The 16,284-nt window shown below is 41.5% G+C and overlaps 1 protein-coding gene and 1 long non-coding RNA gene across 5 annotated transcripts; one reads left to right on the forward strand and one right to left on the reverse strand.

Moving 5' to 3' along the window:
* Nucleotides 1–3,063: 3,063 nt before the first annotated feature.
* On the forward strand, nt 3,064–16,130 carry septin3 (septin 3). Of its 4 annotated transcripts, none has more exons than XM_049014594.1 (10): nt 3,070–4,024; nt 5,949–6,170; nt 6,632–6,760; nt 9,944–10,025; nt 10,269–10,406; nt 12,064–12,181; nt 12,299–12,394; nt 12,578–12,674; nt 14,022–14,073; nt 14,293–16,130. In XM_049014594.1, the coding sequence occupies exons 1-10, from the start codon at nt 3,292–3,294 to the stop codon at nt 14,429–14,431; spliced, it is 1,806 nt and encodes a 601-aa protein (XP_048870551.1). In that variant the 5' UTR covers nt 3,070–3,291; the 3' UTR covers nt 14,432–16,130. The 4 variants fall into 4 exon arrangements, with proteins under 4 accessions (XP_048870552.1, XP_048870551.1, XP_048870554.1 ...); XM_049014597.1 differs by lacking the exon at nt 3,070–4,024 and adding an exon at nt 4,275–4,392; XM_049014596.1 differs by lacking the exon at nt 3,070–4,024 and adding an exon at nt 4,932–5,109.
* LOC125742559 (uncharacterized) lies at nt 10,602–12,121 on the reverse strand. Its single transcript, XR_007398130.1, has 3 exons — nt 12,058–12,121; nt 10,774–10,857; nt 10,602–10,691 (listed from the first exon to the last, which is right to left on the reverse strand). It is a non-coding gene; the product is annotated as an uncharacterized LOC125742559 (long non-coding RNA).
* Nucleotides 16,131–16,284: the final 154 nt, after the last annotated feature.

Below are 16,284 nucleotides of genomic sequence, written 5' to 3' on the forward strand. Positions count from 1 at the left end.
ATCTGAAGTGGAATTGTTGCTTTTCCGGTGAAGACTTGTCCCACGTTAGGTTTTACACAAATTTCATGCCCTTTCTGATTACGCTTTCAGGCAAATCCTCTGTACTGTTTCTGTGCTCTTGGGACACCCTAAAGATCACAGAAGGAATTTAAATCTGTTAGCGCTGTGATCAAATTTGGTAAAGCGATCCTTCAATGAAGACGAAGGACGAGTGCATACAAGGACCACAGATACATATACCAGAGGTCGTCCTAAAATTAACTCTGTATATCAAACCAGTAGCAGTTGCTATGACAGTTGCTCCAATAAAGTCTAAACAAAGATAGTCTAACCCCTAGTTGTTGAAGTTAATGGATATATATGGAACCTGGAAGAGTTGGACCAGTAACGCTTGCTATGAAGGTCCCTCAAGCAGAAACTAAATGCAAGTAATCTACCCCTAGTTGTTGAGGTCAATGGATATATGTGGAAACAGAGAGGGGAGTGGTACTGTTCAGTGCTGGAGTCTAAGTTAGGTGACTGTATAGATTTGTGTAATTGTCCTTCCACCAAATCTTTGTTTCCCCCTGTTTTCTTCAACATTAAGCCTTATCCCAAGGGAAGTGTTCCAGATGCCTGTACTGTGAGCTGTGTAGTACAGTTTTTCCCATTGCATTTATTTAGCAGACACTTATTAAAGCGGGGTCAGTCAGTCCCCGAAGCATCTGGGGTTAGGGGCCCAATAGTGACATCACTGCTGGCCAGGGGATTTGAACCAGCAACCTTCTGATCATGAACTTTACACCGCAGAGCTGCACACCACCAAATCTGCAATTTCCAAGCAGTTTCAAGATGTCCTTTATTATGTTGTTTTGCGTTGTACCATCTATTTGTTAAAGTTCAAACCTTTACAAAAGCATATTTACTGATCACATTACTATTTTTGTAAAACTTTTCCTGAGATGATATTCTGTCCTTTAACAGCTTTCTACAAAAAATACCCACTGCCCATATCCTTATTTTTTTTTAACTTCTTCCTTATCTGTTATCGCTTACGTCCCCAAACTGCTTCTTGCCATCGCTCAGTGTCCCTGATGAAGAGACCCAGTGCCAGTGGGCAGGGAGATGAGCGTGGGTGACTCCAACAGAGCAGCCATAGATCAGAAAAATGGAGGGAATGCACTGGGAGCCCACTGCTTCCTTATGTTCACTGTCCTTTTACTCATTTGCTTCTCCATTTAATAGGAACAACAGACAGACGCGGAACCCCAGGTTAGTCATATATATTTTTGTTTTATCATTTACAGAGCTCATTTTCAAAGGTGACATTTTCTAAATGTGTGTGGAACCTGAGGTGTGGTTGTAGTAGAGAAAATGGGCCAAAAAGGCATCACTAATCCATCCAGGCATCTTCCAACCACTTATTCCAGTCAGGGTTGCAGTGTCTCCTATCCCGAGCATCACTAGCTCAAGGCTGGGATAGCCCCTGGACGGATTAATAATATATCTCGCAATTACATTTGAAGTACAAAGTATATTTTGTCTTCCGACACTTAACTTCTTCCTTTACACTTTTTATTCCTTCACTCTGATGATGTGGCATGTGTTTTTGCAGTCAGCATAAATACATTTGCGTTACCTAATATGTGATTTATGTAACGGTGGTGCAATGTGTCCCACTGTCCTCTTTACTAACTTCTTCTGCAGTGCACATGTCTCAAAAAAAAATCCATTATTCTTTGGCTTTCAGTCTGTTTTATTATGTCTCATCCATTCATTTTTAATGTCATGCTTTGTTTATTGTTTCATATCCATTTCTCCCTGCTCATTTTCATGTCGAAGTCACCCTACAATGAACAGTGACATTTTAGAACGCACAGGAACCCCTTCACCCCCAGTTCCTGCCCTCTCCAGTCCCCTTGGGTCACCTCTGTGTTTGCCTCAGCTTCTTCCGCTGTCTTCTCCTGTCATCAAAAAGAGGCCCATTCAGATCACTTCCTTCGACAGCAAGGGTCTCCCATTGCAGACGTCGAATAAGCCGCCGTCAGTCACCGTGAGGTATGTGCCCCACCGCAACAGCCAATCATCATCGGCACACAAAATATTCATGTATTTTATTTTATTTGAGTTTTGCTTGTGTTTTTTTTCCTTATTGCTTTTTTCCCCCCTAGCAAAAAGCCCACTCCATCCATTTCCATTGCATCTGAACCCTTATCATTTATTTCCCGTCCGTTGGTTTCAAAGCCAAGCGCGAGGCTTTCAAAACCAACTTGGGGGATGACTAGATCAAGGCAGACAAGCAAATCTCCTGACCTGCCTGGTCCAGCTTCCCCTCTGGATCGTGATGTTGGAAGGAAAAAGATTAATGCACCTGTCACATGTAAACCCAAAGCAAACTCCGGCACGGTGATAGGTCAGAAAAGGCTGCCCTCAACGGACAGGAGCCAAGAGCCGATATTAAGTCTGCTTCCATTTCATATGAATCGGGGCCCTACAAATCTTACTCACACCGAAAGGGGCCGAGGGGGGCAAAGGTCCGGGCATCTTTACAAATCTCCTGGCCAAAGGACAGTGAAGAACCAAACTGCTACGGCCAACTTTACCAAACCATGGCCTAAAGAGAATATGCAGGGTTCCAACAAGATCATCCCTAAATATTTATGCCATAATCAAAAATATACAAAGGGAATGAATGCCTGGCAAAACAGAGCTCAGGATTCTGGGTTATATGGAGCAGAGTTTGAATTAAAGAAAAGTACTTCTAAATCCAGCTTCGGCATCTCACCTACCCAAAGGGAGTGTTCGAAAGAGCCAGACCCTGGCAGGTTGAAGAACAAGGACCGACACTCATTTTTGAGGTTTCAAGGGCTCAGAACTTCAGCCAGTAAAGGACATGATTTAAATCTGGCTTATTCTCTGTTTAATGAACAGAAAATTGCACTGGAGTGCCCTGTTACCAGTGAAATCCTAAAGAACGCACCACAGGAAAAGAATATTCCAGACAGACCTCTGCCCCCACCCCCTCATAACTTCAAAGTCTACCTCAATCCTCCTGAGCCTGAATCCTTACAAGGAAATAATGGAAAACAGGGATCTGATCTAACCGCTCATTACGACCAGCACAGACATATCAACAATGCAGACAATTCGAGAAACGTCAAGCTGCTCAATCGCAGTGCCAAAGGCAACACACCGACTTGCACTGATAACACAGAATTCTGCACAGAAAGGCAGCAATACGGGGAAGTGTGCCGAACTCGAACTCCTTGCCTTCCTCCATCGAAGCTGGGATCTCTTCCCACCTCCAGTAAAATGCTTTCGCTATCGAGAAAAAAGCCGGAATCTTTCAAGAACCAACTGTGTCAGTTTTCTAGCCAGAGTAACAATCTCAGGCATGGACTTCAGTCCCCAGATATTGTGAAAGAAGACGAGGGTGAAATTACTGTCTCTAGAACAGGTAATATGAATGTACGTAACTATAGTGAGAATCAGCTAAAACAAGCATATCCAATCAGCATGTGCCCCACTGTGGTTCGTCAAGATGATCTCTGCGATGTTTTACACACAGCCGCTGCTTCTGAGCTGCCTTGGAGGCAGACATACACCGAGCTGAATCCAAGACCTTCAAAACGTCTGACAGACCTGAGAGACTCTAACCTACATTTAAGATCAATTCCTGCTGGCATTAAAAACAGTACACAGGCATCCCAACCCAAAACTGGCCCACAGGACTCGGGGGGAGGGAAAAGCTCAGTAATTGATATGTTGTCCCCCAACAAATTGCCAAATCCATCAAATAATCTGAAGACCGATTTATGCAGCTGCCTTGGGAATGAACCAATAAACATCACAAAAGTGGGCCTACAGCCTGGGGTCAGACAAGAGTCTCCTTTTATACCATATGCTCAGAAAGCAGGCCTCAAGAAGAAAGAAGAATGGGATAATGACTGTAACACCTTTCTAAAGCGTGGACTGACCTTATCTTCATTGGTGCTTTTAAGCACCCGTGAAGACCCCAAGCACTCTTCTGAATGTACCGTAACAGGTGAGTGCAGGAAACTGTGATGCAAATAGCTAAAATTTATTGAAAATATATTTATTGCTTAATGCTATATGAGCCAGAGGCCATGGAATGGAGGACTGGATGCAGACGCAAAGATTGTCGAAGGTAGTCGCATCCAAACATTTAAGCACATGACTGTAGATGAACGAGATGACCAGGCTGCCCGTGTCTTATCACCTTGGCTCCAGGCAGACAGAAACAGGGGGAGATAAAAGAGAGATGAGGGACAGGAAGTGAAGGAGGGAGGAGGAGCAAGTCAGAGACACTCAGAGGGAACTACAGACTAGACACTCGAATGTCGATGTAGGTCGCGCTCAGCAAACTGTACACTACCGGCGAACAACAACCTTGTAAGTAGTAAACAATTTCTCTTTTAGGGTCACTATACTGTACTTAGCAATATTTACAGACAAAATAATTTGAGCAAAATGACCTGATCGCTGTTCTAATCTAATTAATTTAAAACTAAATTAACGAGCACACACACACACACACACACACACACACACACACACACAATCCAAACCATAATAAAAGAAACCAATAATATTATTTTTTGATCGGGGCTTAGGAACTCGGGGTGGACTGGGGGGACGTGTACCCCCCAACATTTAATTTCATCCCCCCTAATAAAAAGACCTTTTTATGAAAATTATAAAGTTGTTCACCCCCCCCTAAACATCAAACTCTCTACCACGCCGTTGTCAGTGAAGCGCTTATAGATTTATCGCAAATTTAAACGGACCGTAGACTCGTTAACGACAAATAAGCCTGATGTGTTTAGCGGAGAGGTGAAATTGTTTTGAACATGCGCGCTGCATCCGTCGGTCCTCTCTCCTCTCGTTGCTTTGACAACCAGAAAAAGGGGGCGGGGGGTTAGTGGGTGGAGGCTTGTCGACTGATCAGAGAAAGAGAAGAGAAAAGGTGGCTGATCACATGACACTCATCGTACATCCTCTATCCATCTGTATTAGACATCACCCGTATATTTGTTATTTTTGGGCAACAGGAAACACACGTTCCTTTTTTGTAACGGTTTTGGATTAAGCGCTCATAACGAACAATTGGTAAGTCGCCAAGCAGTGAAAAACATTGTTAGCAATGTAGCCGACAGATTAATACTCTGAAGTGCATTGTTTTATTTCAGTTATCAGACAGGACAATAGATGGCAAAAAAATACAGTTTGGGAGGGTTTACGGGGGACGCGGTGCATAATGCATGAATGTAGACTGGTATGAATCAAAATAAGTGTCCGTTGTGCACATGCAGTGTGGAATTTGTCAACATGTGATGTGTTGTGTTATTAACAGGGATTCATTGTCAAAAGAAACCCTTAATATCGAAAATCAATCAAGAGTTATTTGGAGTAACGGGTCAGAATACCGAAAAGGTGCGGACAGCATAAGGCGAGGAAGGCAGTCCATAAAACGCTGCATATACAATATGGGCTAGAATGAGACGTGGACGATACCTGAAGGACATTTCTCTGCGATAAAATAAATCAGAAATGTCACTGAACTATAAACTAGCGTCGCGTTATACAGATTAACGATAATAACAAGGTGGTACGTAAAATCATGGGATTGCTGCTTGGTCGCTGAAAATTGCCTAAACATTCAATCACCACCGCATTTGGCGTGAAGTGCATTTTTAAGTATGATATGAATCCCTTACCGTTTATATGTATCTGCACATGTATTTGCGTTTATGTAATCCCGTTTTCATGTGACGTGTGGACGTGAGACATTGATAAACCGTAAATCAAAACACTGTATCCAGCAAGAACTTTTTCTTCAGTTAATCATATTGCTTTTTTGCGGTGTATCGTTTGGGAATCGTGCTGATGTGTCTAGCTAATGCCCGATTATAGTTTCTGATCACCCACTCCACCCATTTTACCTGCAGACATGTCTGAAATTGTGCCCCCAGAAGTCAGACCCAAACCTGTAGTCCCTGCTAAACCTACCGGGATCTCCTCAGTCCATGGCCCTCAGGGGTCGGGGGTCGGGGGTCAGGGGGCAGGTGGAGGGTCGACGCTCTTGGGATACATTGGGATTGATACCATCATTGAACAAATGAGGAAGAAAACCATGAAGACTGGCTTTGACTTCAACATCATGGTAGTGGGTGAGAAAGATTTATTGCAAAAATTCTATATGACACTCTGGAGTTAATGCTTTAGTGTTTTTTAAGCCAGTAAGTGTATATTGAATCTGTAGGTGTTTTAGATTAAGCATTTAGACATTATATATAATTATAATATTCTTATGTTTGTCATTCTATCAAGGATTCAGCATTACATTTATATATGATGGGTTTTTGTGACTTATATAATTCATTTTTTAAACTGCCTGGTCAATTACATTGAAAGTAAATCATAATTATGTTAATTTGGTTTGATCTTAAATAAGCAACATACCTCCAGCATAACAAGGGGTGTAATTGTTAAGGACATGTGATTCAGGGGCCATAACGGACTCCACTGCTGCTTTGTACCTGAATTACACCCTCTGAGAAACCCGGCTGTACAAACTGAAAGGCATTCAGGAGCAGCAGCTGATGTCTTAATCCTTTCTACTTGCCTCTAGGCACCAGTGGCCTGGGAAAGTCCACCTTGGTGAATACGCTGTTCAAATCTCAGGTCAGCAGAAGGAGCACAGGGTGGAGTCGTGACGAGAAGATCCCCAGGACTGTGGAGATCAAAGCCGTGTCCCATGGTAAGGAAAGGGTTTAGACATAGGTGCCAGAGAAAACCCTGTGGGAGCAGTTACTGCAAAGATGAAGAAAGTGCAGAGGTTTGGGGCCTTGACTTACACTCAGTAGGTTGCATGTTCACATCCCAAAATGTGCTTGTGGCCTGAAGGTGTTTTCCATGACCCATTTTAATAATAGCATCAACTTAATCTTATATCGTTATGAACGCAACACGCAGGCTGCCGCAGCAGTAAAGATCTTCGACTCTCAGTTGTCAATAATTCATGTGTGTGGCTCAGCAGGTTAGGACATTGTGCCCATAACTGGAAGGTTACCGGTTTAAATCCTGCTGTTGACTGAATGATGTCACCATTACGCCCCCAAACAAGACCTGTAACCCCCAGTCGCCCCAGGGACTGTCTGCCCCCACCTCCTCAATCTTATGTCGCTCTGGATAAAAGTATCTGCTAAATAAATGTGATTTTATACTGCCTTGATTTACATATTTTATATAATAAATTTCTAAGTAAATTGTCTATTCCCAAATTTGTAGAGCCATACGAATTCTTAATCAATGGGCTTGGGATTCAAGAGCCTTGAAATTGGGAATTTGGGATTCGAGACCCTTGAATTCGGGAATTTGGGATTCGAGACCCTTGAATTCGGGAATTTGGGATTCGAGACCCTTGAATTTCCTCTCTGAGTTGCCTTTCCGAAGGACACGGTATCGGCGCAGTAGGGCTTCTCACACGTGTATCGCACATGTTCCGTGTGCTGAATCTGTGTTGACTCTCTTGTAAAGCTTTTCTATAAAATGTAAATCGGATTGCTTTGTCTGAGCTTGAAAGTTAGATTCTATCAGGTTTATATTTAGTGTTGTAAAAGCTCTTCAGAAGACTGTCTATAACATATTTAAGTTTCATAGAATGATCTGACTTGTGGACTTGTCTGTAAATACGTACAGTACGATGCTGTATATTTATTTGGGGTTTTTAAGATTGGCTGCAGCTTCAGTTTTGATAATCAGTTTCAGGTACTTTACCTTCCGGAATTCAACAGTCCTGACTGAAGCCTGTGGAAGCTGCAGCCGGGTCTTCTGAATATGTACCAACGTTGAATATCAGGCCTCATAACAGGCCTAGTGATTTCAGCAAAGTCCGCCTCTACAATGCTCTTACCATGGTACAGTTTTGGCCACAGTTCTTCTTCAGCCTTCCGCAATATGGCACTGAGATTCTGCTGCCTGGGCTCCACAGGCCCCTGTCACATGGCCAAGTGTGACTCCTGTAGCTCACGGTTACTTTAGGCCCTGAAACCCTAGAGGACACCTTGTTAGCCATTTTAAAAGTCCAGCGTTTAGCATTCCCTCCTATTCTGTATCGGAGGCCCAAGTGTGGGGATATCAAACAGAAAACTCAGGCCACATGGTTTGACCCCAGAGCCTGGCTCAATGCTGAAGGCTGTCAGAGCTGATCAGGACTTTCGCCATTTACCCTGGGCATCTGTAAGAGCTGATTGTGAGAGTCTGAGTAGTTTCCCACAGTAATTCTATCCTCTACTGTTGTGCCATTCTGGGACTGCAAAGCAAAACTGAACTTTAGTGTTTTTGTTTGCTGGCAGCTGTAAAGTGTAAAGTGAGAAGTTCAGAAAACAGTCTGAGAAGCTTGTATGTCACCCACTCAAATGCGTAGCTGACATTAGTGGTTATGTCTCTGTTCTCGGCTGCCTGAGCTGGCTTGCAAAATGGTCTTAAGCAGCTCTTTCCTGGTGCTAATCTGCGCTTTTTTGATTTCATGCAGTGATTCTGCTCAAAAACACTGTTTCCTTTTACGCGTCCATCAGTGTTTCTGAGACTGGTCCAATAAACCGTTCACGTTTTTGCTCCCTTCCAAAATGGCAGGGAGCTGGGAGGGAGCAAAAACATGAACCGTCTGAGGGTCCCTGGGGACTGAGTTGGGAAACACCGATTGACATCATTCTACAGACCATACTGGTGCTTTGTTTTCCTCAACGAGGCCTTTTCATCCTAACTGAGATCTTACAGATACAATGTGGAGCCTAAATGGCACTTGATGTGATCTTGGAGTGGAGTAGAATGATGATGGACTTATCAGCTACCTCAGTTTTATTTACCTCACAACTCAATTGTCCATTTGACAAATAAAAAGGCTGTTTGGAGGAATTCCAGGAATTGTTCCCCTGTGTTCGTTCCTCCTCGAGTCTGCGAGTGCAGTGAAGGTTTTCTTCAGCTTTCGCCTATCCACTGTAAAGTTTTCATACATGTCCAAATTACTTTATATCATCTATACCCCTGTTTTCAGGTAACTTTTCTCTTTTTTCATATCCATTCCAAATGTAATATAGAACTAAAAAGTCTAGCAGAAGGAGGTCATTTGTCTTTTAAACATTTAAAGTGAATTCCTGTTCATATTTACAAAAACCACCCCTAACGCTTATTACTTTGACTTGTCTGGGCTATTGACCTTTGACCTTTGCTAGATCTGGCTCCCACCTATATTGATGTCCTTCTGTCAGCTGCTACCTTGCTGCCTACACTGCATTCAACTTGCTCGAATAACTAAGCAATGGCTGTGGTCAGTGTAAACATGCTATTCCTCTTCAGGATGAGTGACTCTTAACTCAATTTGAGTTGCCTCCTGCCGCAGACAGGCTCTCATAAGGCTCTCACAGGGTTTAAACTGGATAATTTGGGAATGTTTATGGGCAATTATTATATATTTATATGCAATATATTATGAATATGGGGCGGCATGGTGGTGCAGTGATTAGCACTGTTGCCTCACACCTCTGTGACCCGGGTTCGAGTCTCCGCCTGGGTCACATGTGTGTGGAGTTTGCATGTTCTCCCCATGTCGTCGTGGGGTTTCCTCCGGGTACTCCGGTTTCCACCCACAGTCCAAAGACATGCTGAGGCTGATTGGACTTGCTAAATTGCCCATAGGTGTGTATGTGTGAGTGAATGGTGTGTGAGTGAATGGTGTGTGAGTGAATGGTGTGTGAGTGTGCCCTGCGATGGGCTGGCCCCCCATCCTGGGTTGTTCCCTGCCTCGTGCCCATTGCTTCCGGGATAGGCTCCGGACCCCCCGCGACCCAGTAGGATAAGCGGTTTGGAAAATGGATGGATGGATATTATGAATAATTACATATATTATTAGACTTAATATAATACAATTTTAATCTTCCAGTCATCGAAGAGGGTGGAGTGAAGATGAAGTTGACAGTAATTGACACTCCTGGATTTGGAGACCAGATCAACAATGAAAACTGGTAATAGTGCATTTCTTTGAGAGTGAGAATAATGTCACACATATGCATATGGTCACACAAACTGGATTATGGGTAAAATAAGGTAACCATTAATCCATGAGTTTCCCTGTGGGATATTTTACTGAATCTGTAGCTCAGTATATAATGAATCATTGAGCGCTGAATGTATTAATGCAGAGTGTGTGAGTAGATTTATCAGTTTATTTTTAACTGCAGTTCTCTCACTGTTCCTTCACCCCGCAGCTGGGATCCCATTGCAAAGTACATCAATGAGCAATATGAAAAATTTCTGAAGGAGGAGGTTAATATTGCTCGCAAGAAGCGCATTCCAGACACCAGAGTGCACTGCTGCCTCTACTTCATCTCCCCTACTGGACATTCGTAAGTGTAAACTAAATGCATCTTCTTAAATTGGCTTTTTATTAATCCAAACAAGCCTCAGTAGGAGACCTTCCCTTTATGACATCACTGTGAGCTCACATTTAGATGATGACATCACAGATATGTCTATTCAGTCTACACCTGCGGGAAAGTCATTATGTGGGAAATGCATGCAAAATATATTACAGCATGGTTGGTTGATAAAGGCAAATACAGCATACAGGAGGAAGTAAAAACTTCCCTCTCCTCACAGAGTTTTGTAGAAAACTCTTGGTCTTTGGGACACTGTAAGAGCAGCAGACATTTGAACAGGACCCCAAATATACGTAGTAGAATGAAAGAACTTAACAGTTGTTTTAAAGGTTACCAGTTATACATCCAGGAGGACTTCTGAGTAGCATTGCTGTTGTCATGAGGTGCTATCACGTTGGTGTTCACACCTGGCAGCTGTCTAGATAGAATAGAATTTAGTGATCAATTGTCATTGTTGACACACCACAGCACACAGCGCACAACAACGAAATGTGTCCTCTGCATTTAACCCATATGTGACAACGTGACATAGCAGGGGTGCAGCTAATTCAGCCCCGGGGAGCAGGGCTTGGGGGCGGTACCTTGCTCAGGGTACCTCAGTGGTGCCTTGCTGGTCGGGGACTCGAACCAGCAATCTTTCAATTTCAAGTGCACTTCCCTAACCATTAAGCCACCAATGTCCTGCATTCCTCCAGAACGCGCCATTTCCTATCTGGCTATACAGGCTTCCCAGTGGCGTGTTCATTGCTGTAATGCTCCCTGTGGTTTGGTTGTCCTCTTCCTCTGTTACCTTAAAGTTTGCCTTAATGCATTATGGTCTTTTCCAATGTGCAGTTTTCTCGCAATATGCTCAAAATAGGATAGTCTAGTCATTGTGTTTCAAGTGAAAGTCCAGGCTTGATTTAATCAAGAATACACTTGTTTACTTTGCATTGCACAGTAGTCTTGAGAGTCTGTGATAGCACTAGAGTTTAAGGTCATCAAAGGTACCCATTTCTTCACAATCATGCTTTCACAGTTATATACAGTTATATAAATTAGTCAAATTTTAAGTTCCATCCATCCATCCATTTTCCAAACCACTTATCCTACTGGGTTGCGGGGCGTCCGGAGCCTATCCCGGAAGCATTGGGCACGAGGCAGGGAACAACCCAGGACGGGGGGGCCAGCCCATCGCAGGGCACACTCACACACCATCCACTCACACATGCACACCTACGGGCAATTTAGCAACTCCAATTAGCCTCAGCTAATGGGGGGGGGGAACCAGAGTACCCGGGGGAAACCCCACGACGACATGGGGAGAACATGCAAACTCCACACACATGTAACTCGAACCTGGGTCGACTCGAACCCGGGTCCCAGAGGTGTGAGGCAACAGTGCTGACCACTGCACCATATTTTCAAAATAGCCACAATATGTGCATCTTCAGGCTTTGTTGGCACCTCATGTTGCCTGACTGTACAGGCTTCAGCATCCACATCGTTGCAGAGGTGTGACACTGCGGCTCTTTCAGTTGAGCTTTCTGTAATGTCCGTATCAGTGGCTGTTGAGTTTTGGCATCATCCTGTCATCTTCTGACTTGTCATTGATTGGTTCTCGTTCATTCTCACTTACCTCTAGCCTGCGGCAGCTGGACACAGAGTTCATGAAGAATTTGAGTCGCATGGTGAACATCATCCCGGTCATTGCCAAGTCCGACACGCTGACAGTGGAGGAGAAGATTGAATTCAAACAGAGGGTTAGGCAGCCAATGAGAAGTCAGAAATACTAATGTATCGATTTATTGTTAAATATATCTGACATGTTCATAGCTCGTGACATAACTGATAATACAACAAATGTCTTCTTTTAATAGGTAAGGAAGGAACTAGAAATATCTGGCATCGAGTTTTACCCCCAGAAAGAGTTTGATGAAGACATGGAGGACAAGAGCGACAATGATAAGATCAGGGTAATTAAAAAAATCTTTTCTTTGAGTGAATTTATGAATTTTCTTTAGTTCTCTTAATTTAGCATCTTCTCTGTAAAATTTCCCCAGTGTCAAGTAATTTCTTCCCATGCTATTCTGTTGTAGAGCACTACTGCGTTACTTTACCTGACCAGATATATGACTAGCTTTTCGTTCACTTGGCAGGAGGCCATGCCCTTCGCCGTGGTGGGCAGTGATAAGGAATACCAGGTTAATGGCAAACGAGTCCTGGGCAGGAAGACCCCCTGGGGGGTGGTTGAAGGTCAGTTCTTAACAAGGTTTTTTTTTTCTCTCTAACTTATCTGCGCAAATTCTATAATGTTTGGGTCTGAGAAGAGCATTTCTGATGTCTGAATGACAGAATTAGGATGTCTTTGTACTTTATTCCCACTCTGGATTAAGTACTTTATGTGTAAGATATAAAAATCTTTCATGTGAAAATATAGAAATGCAGTATATTTTTTGGGTAGGGCTGAATTCTTGCTGCTAATGTGTTATTTTTCGATTTGGATTGTGATATTATTATGATACACATGACTATATATGACACTAAAGTTGCTCTTTTGCACAAAATATCCTCAAATTCTGGGTGTGTATTACAGCTGATTTTGTGATCACTTTCAGTTTCCAGCTGATTGCAGTAGACGGCATTTTCCTGTTTCCTTTCATTATTAGTGGTTATTTACTTAAGCAATACCCACACTGTGCAGTTATTCTATTGGTGCTCAGATGAAAATGACCATGCAAAGAAGTCCAGTTAGTCAACCAGTTGTGTATCAAACAATTTCAACATTGCATTAAGGTCACAGAGAATTTAGTCACCAAAATGTCCCTAAAAAAATTATATAAATGCTTATAGTAATTATTATATTGTACTGTCTCAAAATACATATTGAGGTTCCGTTATCCTGGTACCTAAATAGCTTCTGAACAGGGAATACATATTGTTAAATGTTGACAGGAGTGTAAATTTCCTTCTTGGTAAGGCTTGTAGTCTTGTATAAAGGGTGCATGCACTACAAAACCGTTTCTTTAGCAACTTTCTACTGTCATGACAGTCATTACAAGGAACCGTTAATAAGACAGATAATCAGATATATACAGATATCGCACATATGAAGAATGCCTTTCTCAGAAAACACTTCATTGATATATCATTTCATCGATGACAACGATACTGAGCAAAATCTTTTAAAAGTTTAAAGAGATCTTTCCTTGTCGTGATTCAGGATAAGTCTAGTTATTCCAATACTTTATCACTTCATTTTGAGATGAGTTAACTGCTTAATTGACGAAAAGCCGTATGTGAGTGCCTGTATCTCTGTGTGTATGTCTTTAAAAAGGAGGGAGCACAAGATGTACAGAGGGCAAGTGAAGCTTCATTTCAATCATCAGCTCAGTCAATAAATAATCACAGCATTAATAGGGTTGTGTCACCATAGAATTCCCTGTTAAAGTGTTTATCCTTAGTCATGTGGAAATCAAATGATCGCCACACGAATCACGCAGCTTTCCTCTGTTTATTTGTAACCTTTTTACTTCTGAACTTACAGTACTTTTGCTGTGTATTTATAGTAGTAATTCATTATCGCTTTCTTTTGTTTTGCAGTTGAAAATCCAATTCACTGTGAATTTTCCCAATTGCGAGACTTCTTGATCAGGTGAGCTGAGGAAAAAATAATATTTACAAAAATGTTTCCAAATTCTCATTCAGGTTAAATATTTATCTAGTGCGCAAAGGTCTGATGGGGAACCAAACCATGTAAGATGGCAGTGGAGCATTGAATAACAAGATTTCATTCAGACTTCTGCATTGGAGGGACCAATAAGGGGTGAGGATGGGTGATTTAAGTGTTTTACTGATGTCTTTGTTGTTGCAGGTCTCACCTGCAAGACCTCAAAGAAGTGACTCACAATATCCACTATGAAACATATCGTGCCAAGAGGCTCAATGATAACGGAGGCCTTCACCCCATCTCTACTGCCCCCCCTGGTGACACACAGGAGAGCAACTTGTGAGTGAGGGTGGCAGAGAGCATGTAGTGCTGAGATACAGAAACGGTGATAGAAGTTTGTATTGTCATGCCATCACTGCATGCTTGGAGGGTCTCATACCACTTAAATGTTCTGTACCTATATTTTTACTACAATACACAATCTCTCCTCTCACAACCTTGCCAAATGCACATGAACTGACCTCTTAACCAAGGGAGACAGATTATAAATCTGTAAAAAAGGGACCATAGACGCTTCTCTACTTACGAATGAGATATGCTCCGAACGGCCGTTCGTAACTTGAAATGTTCGTAAGTCATTATTCAGCATCAGTTTAAGGGTATACTCAAGTACTAAGTACAAGGATGCTGGGAGTACGTACGTCACGCTGCTGTGCGGCGGGAGTAGCGGCCAGAAAAAAAAACTGATATTGCGGACAGGAAACGGGAGCCCAACGAACACAATTTGGACTTACAGTCCTCTTCGTTCGTATGTCAGAAAGTTTGTAAGTTGAAAGTTCGTAAGTAGAGTAGCGTCTGTACTTGGTCACATATTTATATTAACTAAATGTAATTTTCCTCAGTCAATTGAAATTTAACCTAACTCTCTTTAGTAAGCCATGGAAAAACTAAAAATATATAGATTTTTAAGTCTTCCATTACTTACTTCAAGCCTACTGCAGTATAATTATTCCAGTAAGTTTGTGAAGTATATTACTAATTTGTCAGTTAACTGAATGCACAAAAGAAATCTCAGAGCTTGTGTTACACTGCGCACAACAAAAGTTAATTCAGTAATAACAGTGTTGAAATAAGAAAACTGCTCATTTGTGTACAGATCACAATAGTAAGTACTTGAATAAAAATATTCTGATCTCTGTATATTTACGGGAAATTTTGTTTAAGGTCAGCCCTGAAAGAATTCTTTCACAAAATAAGGTTTTTCTCCTAAGAATTTGTACAATCAAGTTATATGTATATATGAGAGTGAGTGTAAATTGTGTCTTTTGTGTCTGAGAAGTACTTCGTATTGTAACAGGTAGTTGTATAATTTATTTTGTCAAAAGTGTAATAGTAGTTTTTTTGGACAATGGTACAGGATGGTATTGATGGTAATACAAGTTTGGGGAAATTGTACTTCATAGCTAGATTGTCTGTATGTGTGCATGCAAGAATGTCAATGAATTGTTTCATTTTTACTATTATTATTTTGTACATATTATATATTACCACCAACAGATTTTTATGAATCAATTTAATGATTTGTAATCTTTCATTCTTATCAATACATAATTGGTTTATATGAACATTTTAATAATTGCATTACCTCTGTATCACACCATCTATATATTATATATTATTATTATATCAATATCTTAAGGTAGATGTAAGATAGGAATTTCATGTTTTTTACCTTTTGTTTGTTACATGTCATACCAGATCGATACTGTTGTAATTTACTGCATTGTGATTTCAGTGTTACATTTTCTTTATATATTGAAACATAATTTTTCCATTAATTTTCTTCCTCTTTTTATCAACCCAATTGTCCTATACTTGCCAAATACCACGTGCTAAATGAAAACCAAGAACTACACGGATAAAAAGTATGTTTTGCGTGTGAATGGTATTGCTATTGTTGCCATTAATGTTGGTATGATTATGATTTTTGTAAATTAAAAATAAATCTTGCGCCTCTTTAATGACCTATGCTGTTTGAGAAACTGCTTAATTGTGCTATTACTGTAGGTATAGGGCAACTTCTGTGATTACACTCTTTAACAATTAATGTGAAGTGTCTTATATAGATATAAGATCTGAGATCAGTTATATTGATGCCTTTTAATATGATTGCAATAAAAAAAACCAGCCGCGCAG

This window comes from Brienomyrus brachyistius, chromosome 5 (genome assembly GCF_023856365.1).
Source record: "Brienomyrus brachyistius isolate T26 chromosome 5, BBRACH_0.4, whole genome shotgun sequence".
NCBI lineage: Eukaryota > Metazoa > Chordata > Actinopteri > Osteoglossiformes > Mormyridae > Brienomyrus > Brienomyrus brachyistius.